This window comes from Furipterus horrens, unplaced genomic scaffold (genome assembly GCF_987537825.1).
Source record: "Furipterus horrens unplaced genomic scaffold, mFurHor1.1.pri manual_scaffold_2, whole genome shotgun sequence".
NCBI classification, from domain to species: Eukaryota; Metazoa; Chordata; class Mammalia; order Chiroptera; family Furipteridae; genus Furipterus; species Furipterus horrens.
The window spans coordinates 170,827,812-170,850,443 of NW_028327172.1; the positions used below are offsets into that span (position 1 = coordinate 170,827,812).

At 38.0% G+C, this 22,632-nt stretch overlaps 1 protein-coding gene across 1 annotated transcript; it reads left to right on the forward strand.

The window, feature by feature from the left end:
• The first annotated feature begins 6,929 nt into the window (after positions 1–6,929).
• Positions 6,930–7,731, forward strand: LOC150019969 (translationally-controlled tumor protein-like). Its single transcript, XM_090268107.1, has one exon. The coding sequence runs from the start codon at positions 7,034–7,036 to the stop codon at positions 7,550–7,552; it is 519 nt and encodes a 172-aa protein (XP_090124233.1). The 5' UTR covers positions 6,930–7,033; the 3' UTR covers positions 7,553–7,731.
• The last annotated feature ends 14,901 nt before the right edge of the window (positions 7,732–22,632 follow it).

A 22,632-nucleotide genomic window follows, 5' to 3' on the forward strand; every position in this document is an offset into this window, starting at 1 on the left:
TTCTATTCTACCTGAAACATGGGGAATTCCCTGGAAAAGATTTCTTAATACTCTGTCTTGAGCAACAGAGAACATCCCTTGCTTTGTTAAATTTCCCAATTTTTTTTTTTTTTTTAGTAGCATAAGATAACAGTCACCAATGGAGAAGAATGGGCATTAAACTTGGTATTTAGGTTAAGTATTTTCAAAGGCTGTCTTGGTTGATCATTAAAAAAACAGTTGCAAAGTAAGACAAATATCTTAAAACATAATACATAGTTTAGTCTCACATTAATCTTGTGCTCATATTTGAGGACATCTAGGTCTGTACAAACCTCGACCTATCTCTCATTTCTAAATATTTATTTATATCGTTGTGGTTTTTGACTCCTAGCAGCCATTTCCCCTTCAAGAAGTACCTACTTCTCTGATCTTTCTTTTTGAATTCTATACAGCTCTTCATCTATTAAATTAAGGTGGCATTAATAGCCCATCACCAGTCTAATCTAACTCCAAGGGCTTATGACCTAGGTAGATCAGGAAGTTAGAGTATTCTATCACTTTGGCCTCGGTGATTGGCTCAGAGTCAGGCTTGTCTCAAGTCAGGCCAATGGGACTCACCCCCAAAATATCACATGTTTTCCCAGTTTCTATAGGGTTGCTGGACTGGCAGGATACAAATATGGAGCTTCTAGGACTGACTGTAAAAGAGGATCTCCTGGAAAAAAAAGTCAACATAGAGAAACACAGTGGTGTGTGAGCATTTGTTTCCAGCGATATCTGAAGCTGGAGCTACCCCTAGACTATTCAATATCTGGGCCAATAAATTCCTAATTATTATTGTTTTTTTTTTGGAGGGGTGAGTTGGAGAGGGAGAATGTTGTTTCTCAATCCAGTTTAAAATGAGCTTCTCTAAAGAACCCAACTATTGCCTCTGCTTGAAAAGTCTTCTTGCCTGCTCTTTACTTTTCAAACTTGTGCTCATTTTTCATGGTCTAGCTCAAATCTCACCCCTTCTAAGAAGTCTTTCTTGACTATCCCAGCCTAATGAGTTCACGTTCTCCTGACCTCTTACAAAATTCAGTGTTCTTGGTTCTTGTTCCTTGTCTGCCAGGGATTGTTGAACTTGTAGTGTCAGTCATCTTTTTTTTTTTTTCCAGGTGAAAATCTTATTTTCTAAAAGGTACATCAGTCCTTTAATGTTCCATGTCCCTCGGCCTTTGTCATAGAAGGTTATACATAGTAGGTGACCAATACATATCTGTGGCTTTAATTAATGTAATAGAAATAGACACAAGTGCATTTCTCATCCATTTGTTGGTCCAGAGTAAAACCTTACATGAAATACATGATTGCACAAGTCATAAGGAAGATAAACAATTACCTGGAATCACAGCTATCAGGATGATGCCATTTGGTATAAAAGGAAGGGCAATTAGAAGGTATCAGAATTTCAACTCATGTATTGATTTTATGGGGAACATTTTTCATTGCTAGTAGAGAAGGGACTCAGGGCTAGTGTCTTCATTGTTTATTATGTTTCATTCATAGTATGCTCAGGACCCTAAGAATCTTGGTCACAAACAATAAGATATATCATAACTGGGTGTTGAGCTGAAACATTTAAATGAAATAAATTTCATTTATTTAAACATCTAAATTCTTAAGAGTCAATGCCACCACATTTAAGACTACTTCAACAAGATCATCGAGCTTTAGGTACACCCTTGCTTCAACAGAGAGGATCCTGGCTGCGTTACTCCCTTGAGCACTAAGCTACTGTAATCTCTTTTTCCTGCCATCCCTGGGTGTTTCACTAACCTTATTGTATAATCTGCCTGCAACAGTGCATGAAATATTTTCAAATCAGTAGACATGCTGTATAAAAATCAAATCCACTAAAACTTCCTAGCCACACTGACTTACAGAAATGTGTTGTGCATATACTATGTGCAAGGATTGGAGGAAGTCCAGACAGTCTTAAATGAAGGTTCCAACAAAAAAGGAATTTAAGGTCTGACAAAAGGAGACCTAAACATCAGTCTTTGTAATGTAAGAGTTGGCAAGGCAAGGGTCCATAAGACAGCAGACTGAGCCCTTTCACAGCCCCTTTCTGCCCACCCCTCAGTTCTCCTACCACACCCAATCTTACACTCTGTCTTCCTCCCTGATGGGCTGAGTTCATCACACAACTGAACACCTCTGAAAAAGAGGAATGGGTGGTTGTTAAATGCAATAGTTTTCCCAGTCACAGAATAAATTAGAAGGTCTCAAATCACAAGGTTTCAAATCATAGCTCTGAGTTTCTGGTCTCAGATTCAGCCACTCTCCAGTCACCCTACCAATTATATTGTTCATTAGTTTTGCTTCATAGATGATATGATATAGCTTAAGTCCTGGATATGACCATTTTCTCACACTAAGCACTGCAAGCTTCTTTTGTGAATGTTTATTTTCCTATTCTCATTGCTAACTGGTGGCACTTCAAGCTGAAAAAGATGTTTTTCTTAGTCATTACATATTTGACTAATGCCAGAAATTACTGCCAGCTGTAATCTCATGGTGCTTACCTGTTGCCTGAGAGATTTACGTTTGCTGTATGAAAATAGTAATTTGAAGAAATGAAAGTTTAATGAATGCTAAAAATAGCTATCAACCCTTATGCTATTATTATAGTTAACTAGGGTTCCACACCCAGTTCCTTTTCTATTGTCTGTCATTAACTATTATATCTGAAGTAAAACTTGTTTCTGGTACAATCAGTAGAATGAACAACGAAACCATAAAGAGAGCAAAGGATTAGTGAAGGAATTTATTCTTTCTCACACAGAGAGCAGGAACCTACCTGACTTTCAGATTCATACTGATCATTGCTTCTCTGGAGTTTCCAAGTTTGATGCCTATATCCTCTCCCACTTTCTTTTAAAAAATATCCCAAGTACTCACTTTATGAAATCTTGTTAACAAAAAAATATTCATGGAGAGGCATTGCTACCTTAGGTGTCCAAATGGAGAATTTATTCTATACTTACGCTACCAATCATAAAACTGACACTTACAGGAGACATTATCTATTGTTAAAGCAATTTCTTTTCACTAATATATTTATACAAGCTCTAGATCTGCAGGTGCTATTAGGTAGAATATTTATATAGTTGAAATTTTTCAAACCAAAAAGTATTTGACTTCCCTCAGAAGCAGAAAGCATCATTAGAAAATTTGTGACAACAGTAGGCAGAGATGTTGGCTTTTCATATTTTGTGAAATACTTTGGTTTCTCTACTCCTTTGTTTCCTCTTTCCAAGAATAGGGCCAATGTCCTGGTCGTTACTGGCCTCCGATGGGGTATCTTTATATTTTGGCCTGTGTTCCTGTTGCCTTTGGTCCTTTTTTTTTTTTTTTAATTTTTAAATTTTCTTCTTTTAAAACTATTTTATTTGATTAATTATTTTTAGAGAGAGGGGAAGGGAGGGAGAAAGAAGGAGAGAGCAACATCACTCTGTGGTTGCCTCTTGCATGCCCCCAACTGGGGACCTGGCATGTGCCCTGATCAGGATTCGAACCGGCAACCCCTTGGTGAGCAAGCCAGCACTCAATCTACTGAGCCACAACAGCCAGGGCTGCCTTTGGTTCTGATGTACCTAATTCCTCCTGCCCTTTGGAACTGTACCAGTGTCCACGACTGGAATCTATGATTGCTGTGCTAGCTTTTCATGTTGAGGCAACACATATAGGTTAGGGGGCCAAGAAGGTGCTACCTAAGTTGATCTCTGAGAGGCTAAGTCCCATCAGCTTTTATGTACCACTTTCCCCTCTCTTCCTCACCACTGCCTGCAGAGATGACAGCCATCTCTTACTCATCGTCATGGCTGCCCTAGACCTCTTGCAAAGCCCAAGGTCATCAAAAAGAGAACCAAGCAGTTCATCCAGCGCTGGTCAGACCAAAGTCAACATTAAGCGTAACTGGCAGAAACCCAGAGAAATCGACAGAAAGGTCCACAGAGGATGTAAGGGCCAGATCTTGATACCCAGCATGGGTTATGGGAGCAACAAGAAAGCAAAGCACATGCGGTCCAGTGGCTCTCAGAAGTTCCTGGTCCACAACATCAAGAAGCTTGCAGTGCTGCTGATGTGCAGAGATTGCTCACAATGTCTTCCCAAAGAACTGCAAAGCGTCGTGGAAAGGGCACCCGCCGGTGATCAGAGTGACCAATCTTAAAGCAGGCTGAGCAACAAAGGGAAAGAACGCACAGCTTGTGTGCACATTGTACTTATATTAATAAGACCATAAAATTCTGCCGTTAATGAAAAGGCGCTCTCTAACTGAACATGCCACCATATAGTTTCCTCTCTGTGGCTGCCGACTACGTGGAAGCAAGGAACCTTGTGAAGGGGCCCCTCCTTAAAAGTCCCACGGTGCACCGGGGCACAAGCCCCTGCTGTTTTTGAACTCCCTCTTTTTGTATATAAACTATCATCTCACTACTCATTCTCATTTCAGGACAAGGTCCAGGGCAGCATGGGACTGGGTCCCTGAGAAGTGGCCAGCATCTTCACCTGGGTCTTGCACTCAGTTTTATAAGAAGTGCAACACGGAGTTTCGGCGCACAGTCTCTGGAGCTGATCTGACTGGGTTTAACCCCCGACTCAGCTGACTCTCCACTCACCAGCTGAGTGACCCATTGGCTCTTCCCAGCCCCAGTTTACACGTCATAAACCATTATAACCATGTCAAGCTCATAGAATTACGGTGAAGTTTAAGTGAATTACACATGTAAAGCATCTAGAATAGTACCTGAGAAGCAGAAAGAGTGTTATATATTTCTTAATTTTACTGTTACTAAAAGAAGAGTTGTTTTCTCTGAACTATCTCACATATCAGGGCATTCTTAGGGCAGTGAATAAAGTTAGTCACAAGCAACCCTCTGAGTCTTATACTGTGATAACCTCCACTACATATTAAACACTCTGCCTACTGGGAGAATTAAATTCAATGACATTAGAGATGATGAAACTGCAGCTGTCACATGAAGAGATGATGAAAGGAATATAGCCAAAAATAATTTTAAAAAGTGTTATAGAGTGGTTTTGCTTTAGTAAATTAATAGGAATATTATGTTCTCATTCTAAATACTGGTCACTTTCATAAATATTTTATTTATAATTCTTATTATTTTCTTAAATAGGGCTGCTAATGTTTCACCCCTTCCTATTTCAGTTGTCACTGAAATGTTCTTTTTTAAAAATAATAAACCCATTTAAAGATTTTAGGCACTTCATGAATGTTCTCCAGGAAAATGGAAGCAGTCTTTCCTACTAGTTCAGGGAATTCACCTCTCCCCTTAAAGCTTAGCTAGTAACTTCTTGGAAAGAACCGCTGGTTTTAAGGAAGAATCAGCTGAGTTTAGCATTGTATGTAAAACATCGGTTGAAAAGGAGTAAGATATAACTGGGCTGTGCTAAATTTCCTCCCTGGCACCTCAGCCTCATTGCCTTTTCCCACCTATTTCCCCAGCTTCTCCTGTGTTTCTGGCTTTTCTGAGGCCCCAGTCAGTAAAGCTTCAGAAGGCTGATGCCCCGGCAAGGGTGAAGAGAGAGGCTGAAGTGCTCTTACCTGTGGTGTATCTCTAAAACAAGCATTCCTCAGGAAAAATGTCACTTGTGAGGAGTAAAGAAAGAGGAGGATTTCTTTTTCCTATTGGCAACTATTTCGAATAAGGCCATGGCTTCCTGCATGCTCCCATAGCAACTTATGTTTATACCTAACTTACCACACCATGCTAATGTGGTCTAACTCTTTGTTTTTCTCCCCATCTGTGAGGTTTTGGCAACTGGGTATTATATTTATTCATCATTGTGATTCAAGGTCTGGAACATAGCAAGGCATTAACAAATGGGTATTGAATGAATGAGTGAATGAATCTATGAATGAAGAAAATGGAAATAACTAGGTTTTCTTAACTACCTTTTATACAGGTTGAATAGAACCCATGAAGCCAAAGTATTTTTCTCCAAAGTAATAACCACAGAGCATTCTGCAGCATGTGACCAAGAACTTATATTTCCTTTTCCTCTTAATATACATGTAGCTAGCAATATATAAATTGGTAACAAAATCTGAAACAGTGTCTAGGAATATGCAAAATCTTGGAGTTTGAAACTAAAAGATTTATGCTACTTATGCATTTCTTTTTTATTTCAGCATTGCTATTTTGTGAGTGCATTGAGAATTTTAATAATCAAAACAAGTCTGGTGTTATCGGGTGACAGCACACTGAATGGCATACACAGGAATGCACATGGCACTCCTGTAACAAAATTGGGAGATTGAAATAATAAGATTGCTTCTAGGTTGGCTGGGTGGCCCAGTTGGTGGGAGCATCGTCTTGTACACCAAAAGGGTGCAGGTTTGATTCCTGGTCAGGGCACATACCTAGGTTGTGTGTTTGATTCCCGCTTGGGGTGTGTACAGGAGGCAAACGATCTTTGTTTCTCTCTCACATCAATGTTATTCTCTCTTTCCTCTCCTCTTCCTCTTCTTCTCTTTCTAAAACAATTAACATATCCTCAGGTGAGGATTTTTAAAAGATAGCTTCTAAAGCAAGATCATTCTGGGCTCCCATTCAGCTGAACTTCATAACCAAATTAAAGATTGTCATTATGATTGAATATTTGTGTTTAGCTTTGGCGAGCCACTTAATGCTTAGGGATTTCCTGTAATAAGTTAGGAGGTGAGCTAAGGTGAATTCCCAGAAGAAGCCCTAGTGGTGGAACTGACCAGAGTCCAGGTCTTTTTCATCTGATTTATTTTTGCACTTTGTCCTCACAGGTGCTTTAGGACACAATTACTGCCAGTACAGAGTGATATAAAAACCGTGGCTCTTAGGTTCATTGGTTCTCTTCTATAGGATTGCTTGAATTCACATAAAGAATGTATGATTTGGCTTTTCCGCCCGCTCCCCCTACCCCTAGAGCGCTGTTCAGGCTGCGCCGCACTCTGTAGAGTTCCGGGCTCCCGCTCAGCCAGCGCCGCTGTCGTATTCCAGCCGCCATCATGATCATCTACCGGGACCTCATTAGCCATGATGAGATGTTCTCCGATATCTACAAGATCCGGGAAGTCGCAGACGGGCTGTGTTTCGAGGTAGAGGGGAAGATGGTCAGTAGGACAGAGAGTAATATTGATGATTCGCTTATTGGTGGAAATGCCTCTGCTGAAGGCCCCGAGGGCGAAGGAACAGAAAGCACAGTAATCACTGGTGTTGATATTGTTATGAACCATCATTTGCAGGAAACCAGCTTCACAAAAGAAGCCTACAAGAAGTACATCAAAGATTACATGAAATCAATCAAAGGGAAACTTGAAGAACAGAGACCAGAAAGAGTAAAGCCTTTTATGACAGGGGCTGCAGAACAAATCAAGCACATCCTTGCTAATTTCAAAAACTACCAGTTCTTTATTGGTGAAAACATGAATCCAGATGGCATGGTTGCTCTGCTGGACTACCTTGAGGATGGTGTGACCCCATATATGATTTTCTTTAAGGATGGTTTAGAAATGGAAAAATGTTAACAAATTGGCAATCTGGATCTATCACCTGTCATCATAACTGGCTGCTTTTCATCCACACACCAGGACTTGGACAAATGGGACTGATGTTACCTTGAGCTCTTCATTTATTTTGACCTTGATTTATTTGGAGCGGAGGCATTGTTTTTAAGAAAAAACATGTCGTAGGTTTTCTAAAAATAAAATGCATTTAAACTTAAAAAAAAAAAAAAAGAATGTATGATTTGTGTGCGTGTGTGTGTGTGTGTGTGTGTGTGTGTGGTGTAATGGTTAAGAGCCTGGACTCTGGAACTCAACTTGCGCAAGTTACTTAATCTCTTTGGGTCTCAGAGTCCTCAAGTGTAAAATGAAAATAATAATAGAACCTAATGACCTCATAGATTTGTTGTGAGGGTCAAATGAGCTAATGTATACAAAGCACTTGGAAAACCATCTGGCATATAAATGCTAAAGTGTTAGCTACTTGTACAAGATTGCATCGATACAACATTCCATTCTTCTTACATATGAATAATATTGGGTTGTTATATTAAATAAGACAATGAATGAAAGGTGTCTGTGTGGGAAGGGACACTGTATGATGTATTCTTTGAAATATTTTAAGTTTTGCAATGAGGTGAAGGAAACTTTTTAAGTAGAAACTGCTCTGTGGAGATTTAGGGACTAAAGAGCATAGGTATCAACACCCCAGCTCTTCTCTGATGATCTATCTAATGATCCGGCTGTAGACAGAAAGTAAATGAACAAACTAGGGGATATTAGGAAATGTATGTGCAAATCTAGCAAATTTTTCTAACTAAAAATTTAGTAGTCCTAGGGATTTACCAGTAACAACAGTACTTCTGCCTTTAGCAGGGAACCTGAAGGCCTGATGTCCAGTGGAAAGCAGTGTAACTTACACAGTCTCCTTGGGGAACAGCTCACAACAAGCTCACCAACTCCACTTACCATCCCTACATTCATCTTACTGGATTGGTCCACAGCATTTGACTTGAAATACTTTCCTCCCTTAACTTCCTTGGCTTTCTTTTTACTTCTCTGGCCCACTCATTCTCAGTGCCCTGTGCTGATCCTTCTCCTCTTCTCTAGACATTGTAATTCTTCAGAGCTCTGTCTTATGTTCTCTTCTTTCTTTCTGTATTTTTCCCCTAGTGATTTAATCTATTCTTGTGCTTTTACACACATTTTAGAGAATAATGAATTAGACAATAACATGTTGAACCGAGATCTCTATTCTGATCACAGAAATCATTATAATCTACTTCCTAACTGCAATCTCTATTTCAATGTTCCTAACACAACATATCTAGAAGTGAATTTGACCTCCTAATTATGTCTACCGTAATTTTTGTAAAGGGCAACAGAAATATGGAATTCACTTTGAATATTTCTTCTCTGTTAGGTTCTAGTTTCAAAATCAGTCTAAAACATACACTTCTCTCTATTTCCACTGCCAGTCATCACCCAAGCCACCCTGTTATTTAAAATATTGGTGGTTTCCTAAATTGCCTCTCCACTATTTCTGTTTTCTCTGTCTAATAGAGTCTCCACTAAACAACCCTGAAAAGCTAAATGCCCAACATTGGATGAGTGGATCAAAAAACTGTGGTACATTTACATGATGGAATACTATGCAACAGAGAGAAAGAAGGAACTCCTACCTTTTGGGACAACATGGGTGGAACTGGAGAGAATTATGCTTAGTGAAATAAGCCAGGTGGCAAAAGACAAATACCATATGATCTCACCTAATACATGAACCTAATGAACAACACACACAGATGAGTAAAATAGAACCAGAGGCATGAAAACAAGTAACAGACTGACAGTGACCAGAGGGGAGGGGGCAGGGGGATAACAAGAGAAATAAGGAGAAGGGTCTAGTCAAGGAACAGGTATAAATGACCCATGGACATGGACAACAGGGTGGGGATTGACTGTGGGAGAAGGGGTGGGAGGATGGAGCAGTGGAGAGCAATAGGGGAAAAATGGGGACAACTGTAATAGAACAATAAAAAAAGAAATTAAAAAAAAAAAGAACTTGAAAAATCTTTCTAAACATGCACCAGAGCAGAAATAAATGAACCAAATGTAGAGAGGTTAAGTGAGTAGCATAACGTGACTCTCAAGTGGCAGAGCTCCTCACACACAGCTCTCGCCCCTTTCTGATTTCAACATTTCTGCTGCCACATTATATATATGTTAGCACAAAATGTTGTGCATGCTTATAAGTATGGTTCACCTCCTTTCAGAGTGTTTCACCTTTTTCAATGATGCCAGTACCTGCTTTTTGTGTTCCACTCCACTCTAATTCCAGTCAACATGCTTGGAAAATTTGCTGTGAGCATTAGTTACCCTTCTGACAGTCAGGTATTTTAGTTCCCTAATGGTTCCCATTCAGGGATCGATCTCAATATCCTCTTCAGGTCAGTCAGTCATTCTTGTTAGCATCGTGTTGACTGTAGCATCATTCAACACTTCCACACCCACATGTTTCAACATAAAGTTTTTCTCTCTGCTTGCAATCTGCTCTTCTCCCACATCTTCCAGTTCCTAATACCTATGTTCCTGTTCCTGAACCTCATCAAAGATTCTTAAGTCATCAACCTCTTCCTCATCCTCAATTTTCTTAGGCCTTTTCTGGGAACAATCAGCTCCATGCAGCCAATTTTATTTCAAGGAAGAAACCACTCTTTTTTCTTTTAAAAATATTTTTGTTTATTGATTCTTAGAGAGAGAGGAAAGAAGAAAGAAAGAGAGAAATAAATATAAATACCTTTTTCCACTTTATTTATGGATTCATTGGCTGATTCTTGTATGTTCTCCGACTGTGGATTGAACCTGCAACCTCGGCATATCGGGACAATGTTCTAACCAACTGAACTATCCAACCAGGGCCCATTGTTCTTCTGACATAACCAAACATACTTGAAAAAATTACAAATGGCTTAGTGGAGTCAAACACATACACACAAATAAACATGACAAGATAAAAAGAAAATAAACTATATACTGTTCAGTTTTCTTTAGAAGAGATAATTACATGTAATCTAAATTTTTATGCTCCTCCAGATTTTAATTTACAAAGACGTGCATTTTTAGTGCTTATATTACAAGTAATCACATCTGATATTATTAGACTTTTTCTCCATCATTAAGGAGATGACATGTTTAATTAACATATTATTATTATATAATAATTTTAGTAATATTATTATATGTAATATTATTAAAGTCAGACAGAAAGAAAATTTTTAAAAATCTGCCTTCCTGATTAGATTGATACCTAGTGTACACAAAATGTAGGAATATCACCATCCTTCTAAGATACAGTCTTTTGCAGGAACCAATTTCTACAGAACTTTATTCAGAGCTTTAAATAATTTAATAAAGTTTATGCCGACTGTGGTAGTATGGCAAATTTTCAAAACAATGATTTAAAGTTTGTGTACTGTACCTACATCACCACAATAATAATATTATTAAACACTGACACAATAAATTCTCCAAAAAAACCCCATAGCACAAATCTATTTTACAGTTACAATATACTAAAACTAGTTACTTTCCATAGCTTCAGCACACACTTTTAACCATGAGATTTTATATCTAGTTATATTTAATTTTGCTCGGTATTCATATTGTTTAATATATTGTAGGATCCTACACATAAGTCAGTGTAAAAGCCTAATATTAAAAAGCAAGCATATAGCAACAGCATCAAATTAGCACCCATTGCCCAAACTCAGCTGATTATTCAAAATAAAGGGATTGGTGTATAAAGTTTAAGTATCTGTACTCACAAAGCCAATCTAAGTAATTGAGCGCACACATAGGTCAACAATTATGTCAGTCTAGATGATAATTATTGCACAAGTTTTTTGCTGAGTTATTGGCTATAAATATTTTTTTCCTGGTAGTTCAAACTATATTTTCTAACGTGTTTAAACCTAGTGTCTTGTCCATGAACTAATAATCTTAGCTTATAATTTTAAATTCATTTAGTATAAATGAATTTTATTCACCAAAAGTCCTGGTAAAATTTGCCATTGCAATTCACCTATGTTTCTTGTTTAGCAACTTAATGTGATGTCTGAAGACTTCACAATTCAAGGCCTGACTTTACCATTTATGGTTGTCTGACCTTAGGTAAGCCACTGAAGTTCCATGAGTTTCACTTTTCTCATCTGCAAAGTAAATATAATAACTGCCCTGCCAGCTCCACAGATCGGGGAGAAGGGTCAGGTGAGATAATGTGTAGGAAAGCGCTGCTGAAACTACAAAGCAACGTATAATATGAAGTGTTAGTCACCTCTCACATGCTGATTCACGTGAAGGCAGTGAAGTTTTCCCCAAGGAACAAGGGTATAAAATTCAGAACTGGGTGAACACTCTTTAAATAGGTAGAAATAAAACATAAAAACCTCTATATATTAAATTAATTTTAAATGTTGAAGCATGAATTTGCTTTTTCCAGATGTTTGGCAGAGTAGAATTCATTCAGTACTAAAAGAACGTCCAGGACACATGATTGGAGTTTGTTTTAGGGATTGTTTTATCTACAGCGTGGTCATAAAAGTGGCATAAAGAAAAGATCTCGTCTGTCCACGGGGGAATAATTTCTTTTACTGTTGTTAAAGTCACGTAACTGTAAACCAGTATTTAGATTTCCCCTTGACTCGTTTTTATTTTTGAAAGAAAGTTTTCTCTGGAATTCACATGAGTTGTTTCATCTGAGAGTCCAGTAACTTCTCGTGACAGGAGACGGGGGTGCAATATTCTCATTCTTTTGAAACCCATTCCAGAGAAGGATAAGTCAGTTATGGTGAATGAAAAAACATGAGTAAAGTAGCATTGAGTAATACAGATAAAATAATTTTGTCTGTGTCTCTTACTCTCTTCCACAGAACTTGGTATTCTCTGTGTCACAATCACACTCCTAGAAATAAAACTGGGAATTGCGGCCAATAAACCATGACTAGTGTTATTCCATGATGTATAATAAAAACAAACTCAGACTTAAGAAATTAGATAATTTGACAGTTGTCAACATTACATTATAATTAGGAGCTTTTGTAATAGTGGTGATGGGGGGAAAATGGTTTTGAGTGAAGATTACCACATGATTTTAAGAGTTAAAGAAGAAAGAGACCCCATTAGTAGCTCTAAGTATTATTAGCAATGAGAGCCAAGAATTAATATCTCTAAGCTACAGAGTCATCCTCTCTAATATGATGATAGTCATGCATACTATGCTTCTGAGGATCAAATGAAACATTATTTACCCATTCAGCAAATATCAGGCATCTATTGTATTAAAAAAAGTGAGCTGGACACTGTGGCAAATTTGGTGGTGCTTAAAATAACCCCAGCTTCTATAAACTTGAAGTCAAAGAAGTAGGTCAATAACATCAACATCAAGAACAGTATGAACAAGTTGAAAGAGTTAAGCACCATAAGAGGTTAAAATGATGTGAAATGAAAATCAATGTCATGAGAAAGTGCTTGGAAGCTGTAAAATGTTCTGCTGGTGCACACCATCAGAACAGTTCAGAATGTGGAGACACTGAGGAAAGGTTTTTGATGACTTGTTCCTATAAGCACTTCCCCTCTCCCATTATTTACCTTGCTTAATAAATTAGGATAAAAATCAATTACCTAATACAGTGTCTTACAAACTCTATATGCTCAGTAAATATTTGTTGAATAAATGAATGCTTAACAGTCTTCTTCATATTATTTGAAGGAATACCTAGTAAAATTACTTTAGTTGGAAACACAAAGGCATTACTTGGATTATTCTTAATTAATAATTAGAATAATAATGCTTTTTTAGATTCTTTCTTAATCAGGTGTATTTTATGACATTTGATTCAGATGAAAGAGCCCATCCCCTGGGCTAACCTGTGTGAAATGTGGGTGTAGTATAAAAAAAAAGGAGACAATGCATTGATTTGGGTGCTAGTATCTCTGTCTAAAATTTCTTGTTCTGACACCCACTGACTTTAGGAAAACTATAACTTTTGTGCCACAGTTTCCTGATTTGTAGAATAACAGACTGAAACAAATGATGCTAAGATCTCCTCCAGCTTTAATATTTTTTCATGCCTTAATACAGAAGTTATTGTTTAATAGAAGCTATTAAAATTTTATAAACTGGGCTTAAGTTATCACCATGTTTTAAAATGATGTATATTTTTAATTGATAAATCATGCTTAAATCTGTAAGAATAGCAGAACTTTAAAAGCACATTGAGATATCTAATATAGCTAAAAGACTAATCTCATGTTCCCCACTACCCACACACTTCAGGCTATTTGGGGAGCAATATATGCCAGTTAAGACTGCGTGACTTAATTATTGAGTGGAAGTATTTCTGGATAAGCAAAGAAGAAGCTTTCAGTTATGTAAGCATACTTTCATTTTCCATCTGCTTAAACTTTGTTGTTCCATGAGTGACAAAAAGGCCTGGCCCACCACTTGCTGAAGCAGTACATTCATACACTTTTATTAATAATAAATTTTAGAAAGTTAATGATACCTTAAATCTGTCACACACTAATCACAAGACTAATCAAAATGTTCTTTGATATCATATTTTCATTAAGGTGTTTGAATGAGCCTTCTTAAAGGTGGGAAGTCTCAGTTATCCCAAAGCAATTAAGGTCAAAAGACAATTTAATACTTATATTTACATTGTTACTCTGGGTTGGACTGTTTAAATACACTTTCTCATTTTAATTCTGGTCAGAAACTAGCAAGCCTAGACTCAATTGTTCAAATTTGAAAGATAAATAGTCTCAGAAAAGTAAGCCACTTAAAACTGCAGAGCTAATTAAATTCAAGTCTCTGAAACTTCAAGGCCCTATACTTCAACCATCACATACCACCTTCCGTTAACTATATTTAAGTGCACAGTGTTCTATTTTAGGAGACTAAAATGTAAAAAGTAAATTTTAGACATTAGTGTGAAGCATCGTATGTAAAATAAGAACCTACTTGATAATTCATGAGGTCACATGTTTTGTGCTGTGTCTACACAGATTCATTCTTTTTCTTGGAAAGCAGCTCCTGCTCACCCTCCTCTGCTTTCTGCTTGCTAACTTTGATCTTTTTCTGATCCTCACTTAAATATCACTTCTTGGTCTCAGATATACAAAATTCCCTTTCACTCTTAGATCACCTTTATCCCACAGCACTCACCCTAGACTGTAACATTTGTGGAGGCAGAAATCATATCTGTCCTGTTCACTCTTGTGTCCCCACCACCCAGATCATACCCTGGCATGTAGTGGAGGTGCTCGTAGACATTTGTTGCTTGAATAACATATGCATCCACTATTGTAGAAAGTGCTAAAAGGCTCTCCAAATATATGGCCCTTAGGTAGCCATGATTTTACATTATACAAAATGAGAACATTAAAGTTCTTATAATAATACTAATACATTGATAGATTAAAGAATTGAGCCTCCAGTGTAAACTGAAAGAATTTCTAGGAGAATTATTTATAAGCAAGTTCATGAAGACCTTTTCCATTTTATTTTGTTATGTTTTGTAAGTTCCAAAGAACTTCTAACAGTGGAGTGGGTGGTTGCATCCGCCTTGCTTCTAATTCGTAAACTGGAAGAAGTAATGGGTAATAAGGCCTCCTTTCTTCTTTTGCCTTTTTTGCTATACTTCTCTCTGCCAAAAGATGGCAGTGTGTTAGAGAGTGACAGCCCCTCTTTCTAAGTCTGAGCCAACCAACCAGCTGAGCACTTGGCTGTGGTCATGCAGAGTCAACCTAACTAATAAAAAGCTCACATTTCAGAAGAATATCTAAAGTGGAAACCCAGGAAAAATATACATGCCTGTCTTTGTTCAGGAGAGGAAAGCTCCAGAAAATGTATATTCTGTTGCACACAAATAAGCAAATTTGAGCCACAAATGAAACAAAACAAAACATTATTTAATGCCAGAAATAAGGATTTACTGGCTCCAAATTCCAAATTTCAATGTTATGATAAATCTATCTGTTGATCCCACATGGAGATCCCTTCACTCATTGATAAGGTGAGGCATATTCCCTTAAACTATTTTAATTTATGAAAGTCAGGATAAAAGTACTTATTTTCTCCATAACTTAGTGAATATTTAAAAAAACTTTTACAGCAAAGACATCACAAGTAAGGTAGACCTTTGGCACGGACATAAACTAACTAGGTGAAGTTGTCCTTGCTTGGTACCTTCCCCCTTTTCCTCTCAGAACTATTGTTCTCAGGGGCTAGAAAGGACCCGTGCTGGGCTTTCCGCCAGTGTGTGCCCTCTTTTGAAGACCACCTCAGGCTCTTACTCAGTCTTTTCTGCCCTCCATTCATACTTCCAGGTGCTTTTCTTTCTTTTTTTTTTTTAATGTGTTTTATTGATTATAATATTATATTTGTCCCAATTTCCCTTCCCTCTGCTCCCCTCCACCTGGTGGTCCCCCTCTCTCCAGTTGTCCCCCCCTTTTAGATCATGTCCATTAGTTGTGCATATAGTTCTTCTCAACCTCTGTCTATTCCATTCCCTCCTACCGTGATCCTTAATTCCTATATCATCTCCCTCCCTCTCCCCATTCCCCCTCCCTGTTGACCTCCCCCCAATATGTTCCCCATACCTATAGTTCTTTTTCCACTCTCATTGCCTGTTTAGTTTGCCTTTGTTTCAATTCCCTAGCTTCTGTTGTTTCTTGTGATGCAGTTTTCATTTTAGATTTCATAGTCTTGATCCTCCTTTTTCTAAACCAGTCCCTTTAACATCTCATATAACAGTGGTTTGGATCTAATGAACTCTTTCAGTTTTATTTTGTCCTGGAAACACTTTCTCTGCCCTTCTATTCTGAATGACAGTTTTGCTGGGTAGAGTATTCGTGGTTGTAGGTTTTGGATTTTCATTACTTTGAATATTTCTTGCCAGTCCCTTCTTGCCTGCAGGGTCTCCCTTGAGAAGTCAGCTGATAGTCTAACTGGGACCCCTTTGTACATGATTCTTTTCTTCTTTCTTGCTGCTTTTAAGATTCTCTCTTTATCTTTAATTTTTGACATTTTGATTATAATTTGTCTTGGAGTGGTTCTCCCTGGGTCCAGTTTTTTTGGAATTCTCTGTGCTTCCTGGACCTGTAAGTCTATTTCTTTCCCCAAGTCTGGGAAGTTCTCCTTTATTATATTTTCACTCAATTTTTCAAGTTCTAGTTCATCTTCCTCGCTCTCTGGTAAACCAATGATTCTTATGTTGGGCCTTTTATAGCTGTCCCAGAGGTTTCTGATCCTCTCATCGTTGCTTCCCATTTCCTCTCGCTGCATTGGTTGACTGCTTGTTCCTTCTCCATATTCCGGTTTGTTGAAATGAACTCTGGATTTTTTTTCCTCACCATCTGTCTCGTATGTGGTTTTGTTCCTTTCGTTATGAGTGTTTTTCGCTTCTTTCTCATCTTTTTCCAGATCTTTTGTTGATTCTGTAAGCCACCTAATAACAATGGCCCTGAACTGAGCCTCTGACAGGTTTCTTATTTGTTCATCTGTCAGATTCCTCATCTGTTGCCTGGTGAGCTGTGCCACCGGGATTTCTATAGTTGTCTGCCTCATTTTGACAGATGCGTTTTGTTTTCTTGGGCCGGCAATAGGGGGCAGTGCCTGTGTACTCGTCACAACCCAGCGACCGGCGCCTGTCCGCGACCTATTTCGCAGCCCTGTGGCGCTTTCTTTGGGGGCGGGGGTCCAAGATGGATTCACACAGTTATTCCACTAGGAGACCGGGATCCGTCCTCCCACCCCCTGGGCCTCACTGTTTGAGGCGATGTGGTGGCTGCTTTCCCCAGCGTTGGGGTTGCAAGCTGCCGGGGGTTCGACCTCAGCTGGGATTGCTCTCCCTGCTGCTGTCCCTGGTGCGACCGCAAACAGCACTGCCCACTTTAACTCTTACCTGCCCAAAGGGCGCCGCTGGTTTATAACTTCATACGTTGGGCTTCCGTGTAGTTTTATTTTCTGGAATTTCTAGTTATCCTTTGTTTTGAAGTAGTTGTATTCCTCTCTAGTTGTAGAGGGAGACCGAGCGCGTCAGTCTAAGCCTCCATCTTGGCCGGAAGTCCAGGTGCTTTTCTCCAAAGACTACTTCTTATTAGAGAGGGTCTAATCAATGGCTGTCTAGTGACTGATAAGGTACTGGCAATCATGCACTCACTTATTCATTAGTCATAACTCATGAATGGAGCTCCTGCTATGCCTCAGTCATCACCACATATAGGAGTTACCAAACCAAAGGCCCTGCCCTCAAGGGCAAAACTGGTGAGACAGATAATCAAGTTAATAATAATGCTTCAGACAGATACTGAGGTAGAACAAAGCAGTTTGCTAAGGCAACACGTAGCAGGTTTTGTACTTTAAGAGGATCGTGTTCACCTCTGCATTCTTACTTCATAGCCTGATACCTAGCTCATGATCAATATGCAAGTAATACTTAGGGTCAGATTTTTAATGATGAGGTACTGAGGAAAGCTAATGGGGATGATATTTTTGGATCTCCCTCTGTTCCCATCATATCATTCCATATAGAGAAAAAGAAGTCTCTGCCTACCATAGACTGCCTCTGCCCATGATAGTAGAACTGAAACAGAAATTGAGCTTTTAATTTTACTTAATGTTCATTCTGAAGTGGAGAAAGAAGGACTTCTTACCCAATAAGACCATAAAATGAAAATTGGAATAATTTCCTGAAGCTCAAATAGGCTGATATTACAAAGGTGCCATGTGGCCATTAGACTTTTATTTGTCCCTAGTGGGGAATAGGCCTCATTTGTTTGGTTTCGCTAATAAATAGACTCAGCATGCACACCAGCAAGTGTTCATTTTCTTAAAAATTTGTTGCACTTTTTTTTTGATGTGTATCTCCCAAAGGTTTGCATTTATCTCAAAAGTATCTCTTAAGATGTGTAAATACTTTTTTAAAGCTCTGCCTTTATGAATAAATGGGTCAATATTGTGAGAGTCTACTTTATATATTTTTAACTATTTTACACTGAACAGGCCAAGACACTCTCAGTTGCCTGGGTGATTTACCTATAAGTGATCTGTGATTTAGTTCATAGCATCTTTCTTGACTTAAAAAAATTTTTCATTGAATTTTTTTTGGTAACATTGATTAATAAAATGATTTAAGTTTCAGGTGTACAATTCTATAGCACATCATCTGTATATTTTTTTTATATGTTCACCACCCCAGGCCAAGTCTCCTTTCATTACCATTTATCTCCCTTTAATCTCTTCTACCTCCCCCCCCCCCCCCGCCCTTTCCCTCTGGTAATCACTATACTGTTGTCTATGAGGTTTTTTTCTTTGCTTAATCCCTTCACCTTTATCACCCAGCCTCCAAGTCCCTCTCCTCTGACACCTGTCAGTCTGTTTTCTGTATCTATGAATCTGTTTCTATTTTGTTTGTTAGTTTGTTTTGTTCATGAGATTCCACATATAAGTGAAATAATATGGCACTTGTCTTTCTCTGACTGGCTTATTTCACTTAGCATAATACTTTCCAGGTCCATCCATGCTGTTGCGAAAGGTAAGGTTTCTTCCCTTTTTATGGCTGAGTAGTATTTCATTGTAGATGTACCACAGCTTGTTTATCCACTCATCTACTGATGGGCACTTGGGCAGTTTCCAAATCTTGGCTGTTGTAAATAATACTGCAATGAACAATGAACATAGGGGTCCATATATTCTTGAGCAATTATTTCTCCTAAAGATAAAATAAGCATATCAACAAGATTCTCTCTGCTTCTTATGGTTTTGAATCCAGGCACATCAGGTCCATAGTGAAACAGCTCAGTGCAACCAAAGATAAAAATCACCCTAAGGAAGGGGACTTCATTGCCGTGACTTCGTGCCTGTAAGCTGAGGATGAGCCAGTTGATCCAGCACAGTGGGGCGTGTGTTGGTTGGTGTTCCCATGGAACAATGGCCATCACTGTGCAGGCTGCCATGTGGAAAACAGATTTGTTTATGCTTTCCTTTATGTACTTTTGGAGGATAAAATATAGTTGCTCTTTCCTTTATTTGAATGCCACAGAATCAGCAGTGAACTTTAGCTTCCTGGTCCCAGATACAGGCCAGCTATTCCAGAAAGTGTGAAATCCAGTGACCTGTTTGGAGCTCTGTCATAGTGATGGTGCCTTTTTTACCTCCAAGAGCAGGAGGAGCAGGTTTTGTTGTGGAAGAGGAGGCAGACTTCAGGAAGTTCCCAGACAGTCATTTGCCATTTCTCCCTGGAAGTGGGAGGAGGAATGAGATAAGGCAAGGGTGGATGGATGACTCCTTCACAAGGGCAAGTCCCCACCTCTGGCATATGAAAGATCAATGCGAGTTCAAAGGCTTTGCAAATGTGTCTGCAATCACAGACACATACATGATAAAAAATTTTCCATCTTTAACTCACCATTTTATGTGGAATTTTCTCATAACCTACTCTTTAACACCATAAAAGTTTTGAAGCTGAGGAAAAGATACTCACTAAATTTGACTTGCATATGTGCTAAATTGCTAAGTGTAGCCAGACATGGAGAAAACAGCTACCTCTCATAAATTCTGATTTCAAAGATTGCTTCATCAATTCAATAAATTCACTCATTCTTGTCAAGTAGTGGGATCCAACTTTTAGCTTGTTTATAAAACTATGAGAATTTAATAAATAACAACAGAAAATAAATTTGATTTAGAACATAAATATAAAGGGAATATTTAGTCAAACAATTAATTTTAAGAGTTTTTAGCAATTACCTAGTAAGACTGTTATGATGTATTAATAGGCTCCATTTTAAAGGGCAGAAACTACTAAGAGATATAATTGACAGTAAAAGAATTAATATATCTGAATTTTATGTAACTGTGAGTACTATAGAAAACATAATATAAAAAGCATATGTTTTTATAATTCAGGTCTAATTTATTTGTGCCTATAGATATAATAGAGTTTCCTAGCTTTGAAGATAAGTGGAAAGATAATGGGTTACAGTATTCCCTCACTTATCACGGGTATTATGTTCTAGACCGCCCTGTGATAGGTGAAAATCCACGAAGTAGGAGTCTTACATTTATTTTAGTATTTATATATATTTTAAGGCTTTATAAACCCTTCTCTCACACTTATAAACCATTCCCAGTCCCTTATTAACCTTTCCCACTCCCTTATTAACCTTTTCCACACTTTTATAAACACTCTTAAAGCTATGTAACTTTAACAACATATGTACGCAGTACTGCAAAATCCCACAATATGGTGAAAAATCCGTGATAAATAATTAAATATAATATTTTTTTAAATCCTGCAATATAGTGAGGCCACGATAAGTGAACTATGATACAGAGAGGGACTACTGTATATCTCTAATGAAGTATATTTCTCATTTATATTCATGATTCCCCATGTGGAAACATACATAACCCCCAGCTCCTCCTTTTCTTACATGGGAGGTCACAAAAGAAGCAGGAATCTTGTTAAAATTGCAGTTAATCTAGGTTAAGAATGTCCAGAAAATTATTAAATTATGAAGAAAAATATAGACACATTGCCTGGTGTGGTGCAACATGTTAAATATTGTGGTAGTGGCAGAAAGAACTCAACAAATATTCCATGCCCTTCTCCCACATTTCTCAGCCTACTTTGAAGTTAATAATGTGTGCTGCTATTTATGCTCTCAGCTATCTGCATTCTTTCCCTTCTGTGGCTGGAAATGAAGGACTCTAAGGAAGATAAATTGCATGAGAGTAGCCTGGGTCCCTGAATTGCTACATGGAGGAGAGCTGTGCAAGAGTGTTGTAGAGCTCCCATGGGGCTATGACATAAGCAAGAGACAAATTATGCTATGCTAAGCCCTTGAGAGTAAAAGCTTGAAGTTGAAATTGATTTTGACACTGAGTCTAAAACAAAAAACAAAAAACAATTCCAGCACTTTTTCTAAAACAATGATTTTTTTTCTAGTGCTGGTTATATATTAATTTGATCTCATGATTACTTTAAATAATAAAGTATATTGCTATATATTGATCTTTGTCATTATATTAATAGTAAAACTTAAAAACATTAGATTTAAAAATTTTAGTGAGTTTAGTTAATATGTTTTGGCAGTGCAGTTTAAGTCTTCTAGGGTGGCTTTAACCAATGCTCTTGATTTAACTCAGGTTTAATGAGAATCATCATTGTGAAATTACATATATGGCTTGACTGTGGATGAAATTTTTAAACGAGAGTCTGATTCCATGGTAAACAGAAAAAAGAAAGACATTTATTTACAAGAGCATTTTTAAAATACACAAATTAGATATAACCAAGGAGTAAAAAGAATTGGTAACCATAAAAAACACTGATAAGTAAAACTCTTCTTAGAACAGTATCAAGGTCAAACAAGGAATATTCTTCACCCTAAAATAGAAAGCCTTCACAATGTCTGCCCAGTCAGATTTCAGAATTGTTAGAGACCAGTGATTGAAGCAGGTCTCTCTTTATGAATGGGAATATTATTGCAGTTGTTCTGACCCTATTGTATAATGAGTGTGGGTGTGGATATGCTGAAGGAGGAATAGATAACGTCATATGTTTATCAACCAATGAGAAGCTGCATTTGTAACTCATGGAGAGACCAACTTGCTGTGATTATCCAGAGATCCTGAGCTTCCTGATAGATGTGATAGCTGCTAGGACTTTGGTTTCTCCTTTCGGAGAGTTAAGTGTAATTGGTCACTAGGAAGGCAGACTGTGACAGAGACTTTAATGTTCACCAGGCATTTCATGGGCCTTCTTTATTTCCCAGCTTTTATTGTATGTGAATTGGAGTTATGTGATGAATTCTGGCCTGTGAACGGTGAGTGAAAATGAAGTGTATGACTTTTGGTTGGAAGTAATTAAGTTTAGGTCAACCTTCTGTATTTGCAAGTGAGGGAGGCCAAAATGATGAAAATGCAAGATGGGAACCCCTGGGCAAGCAGAAAGCATGCAGTAAAGCTGCCTGACCTACCTAGAACAGTGACATGAGCAAGAAATAAACATTTGTTGTGTTAATCTACTGATACTTTA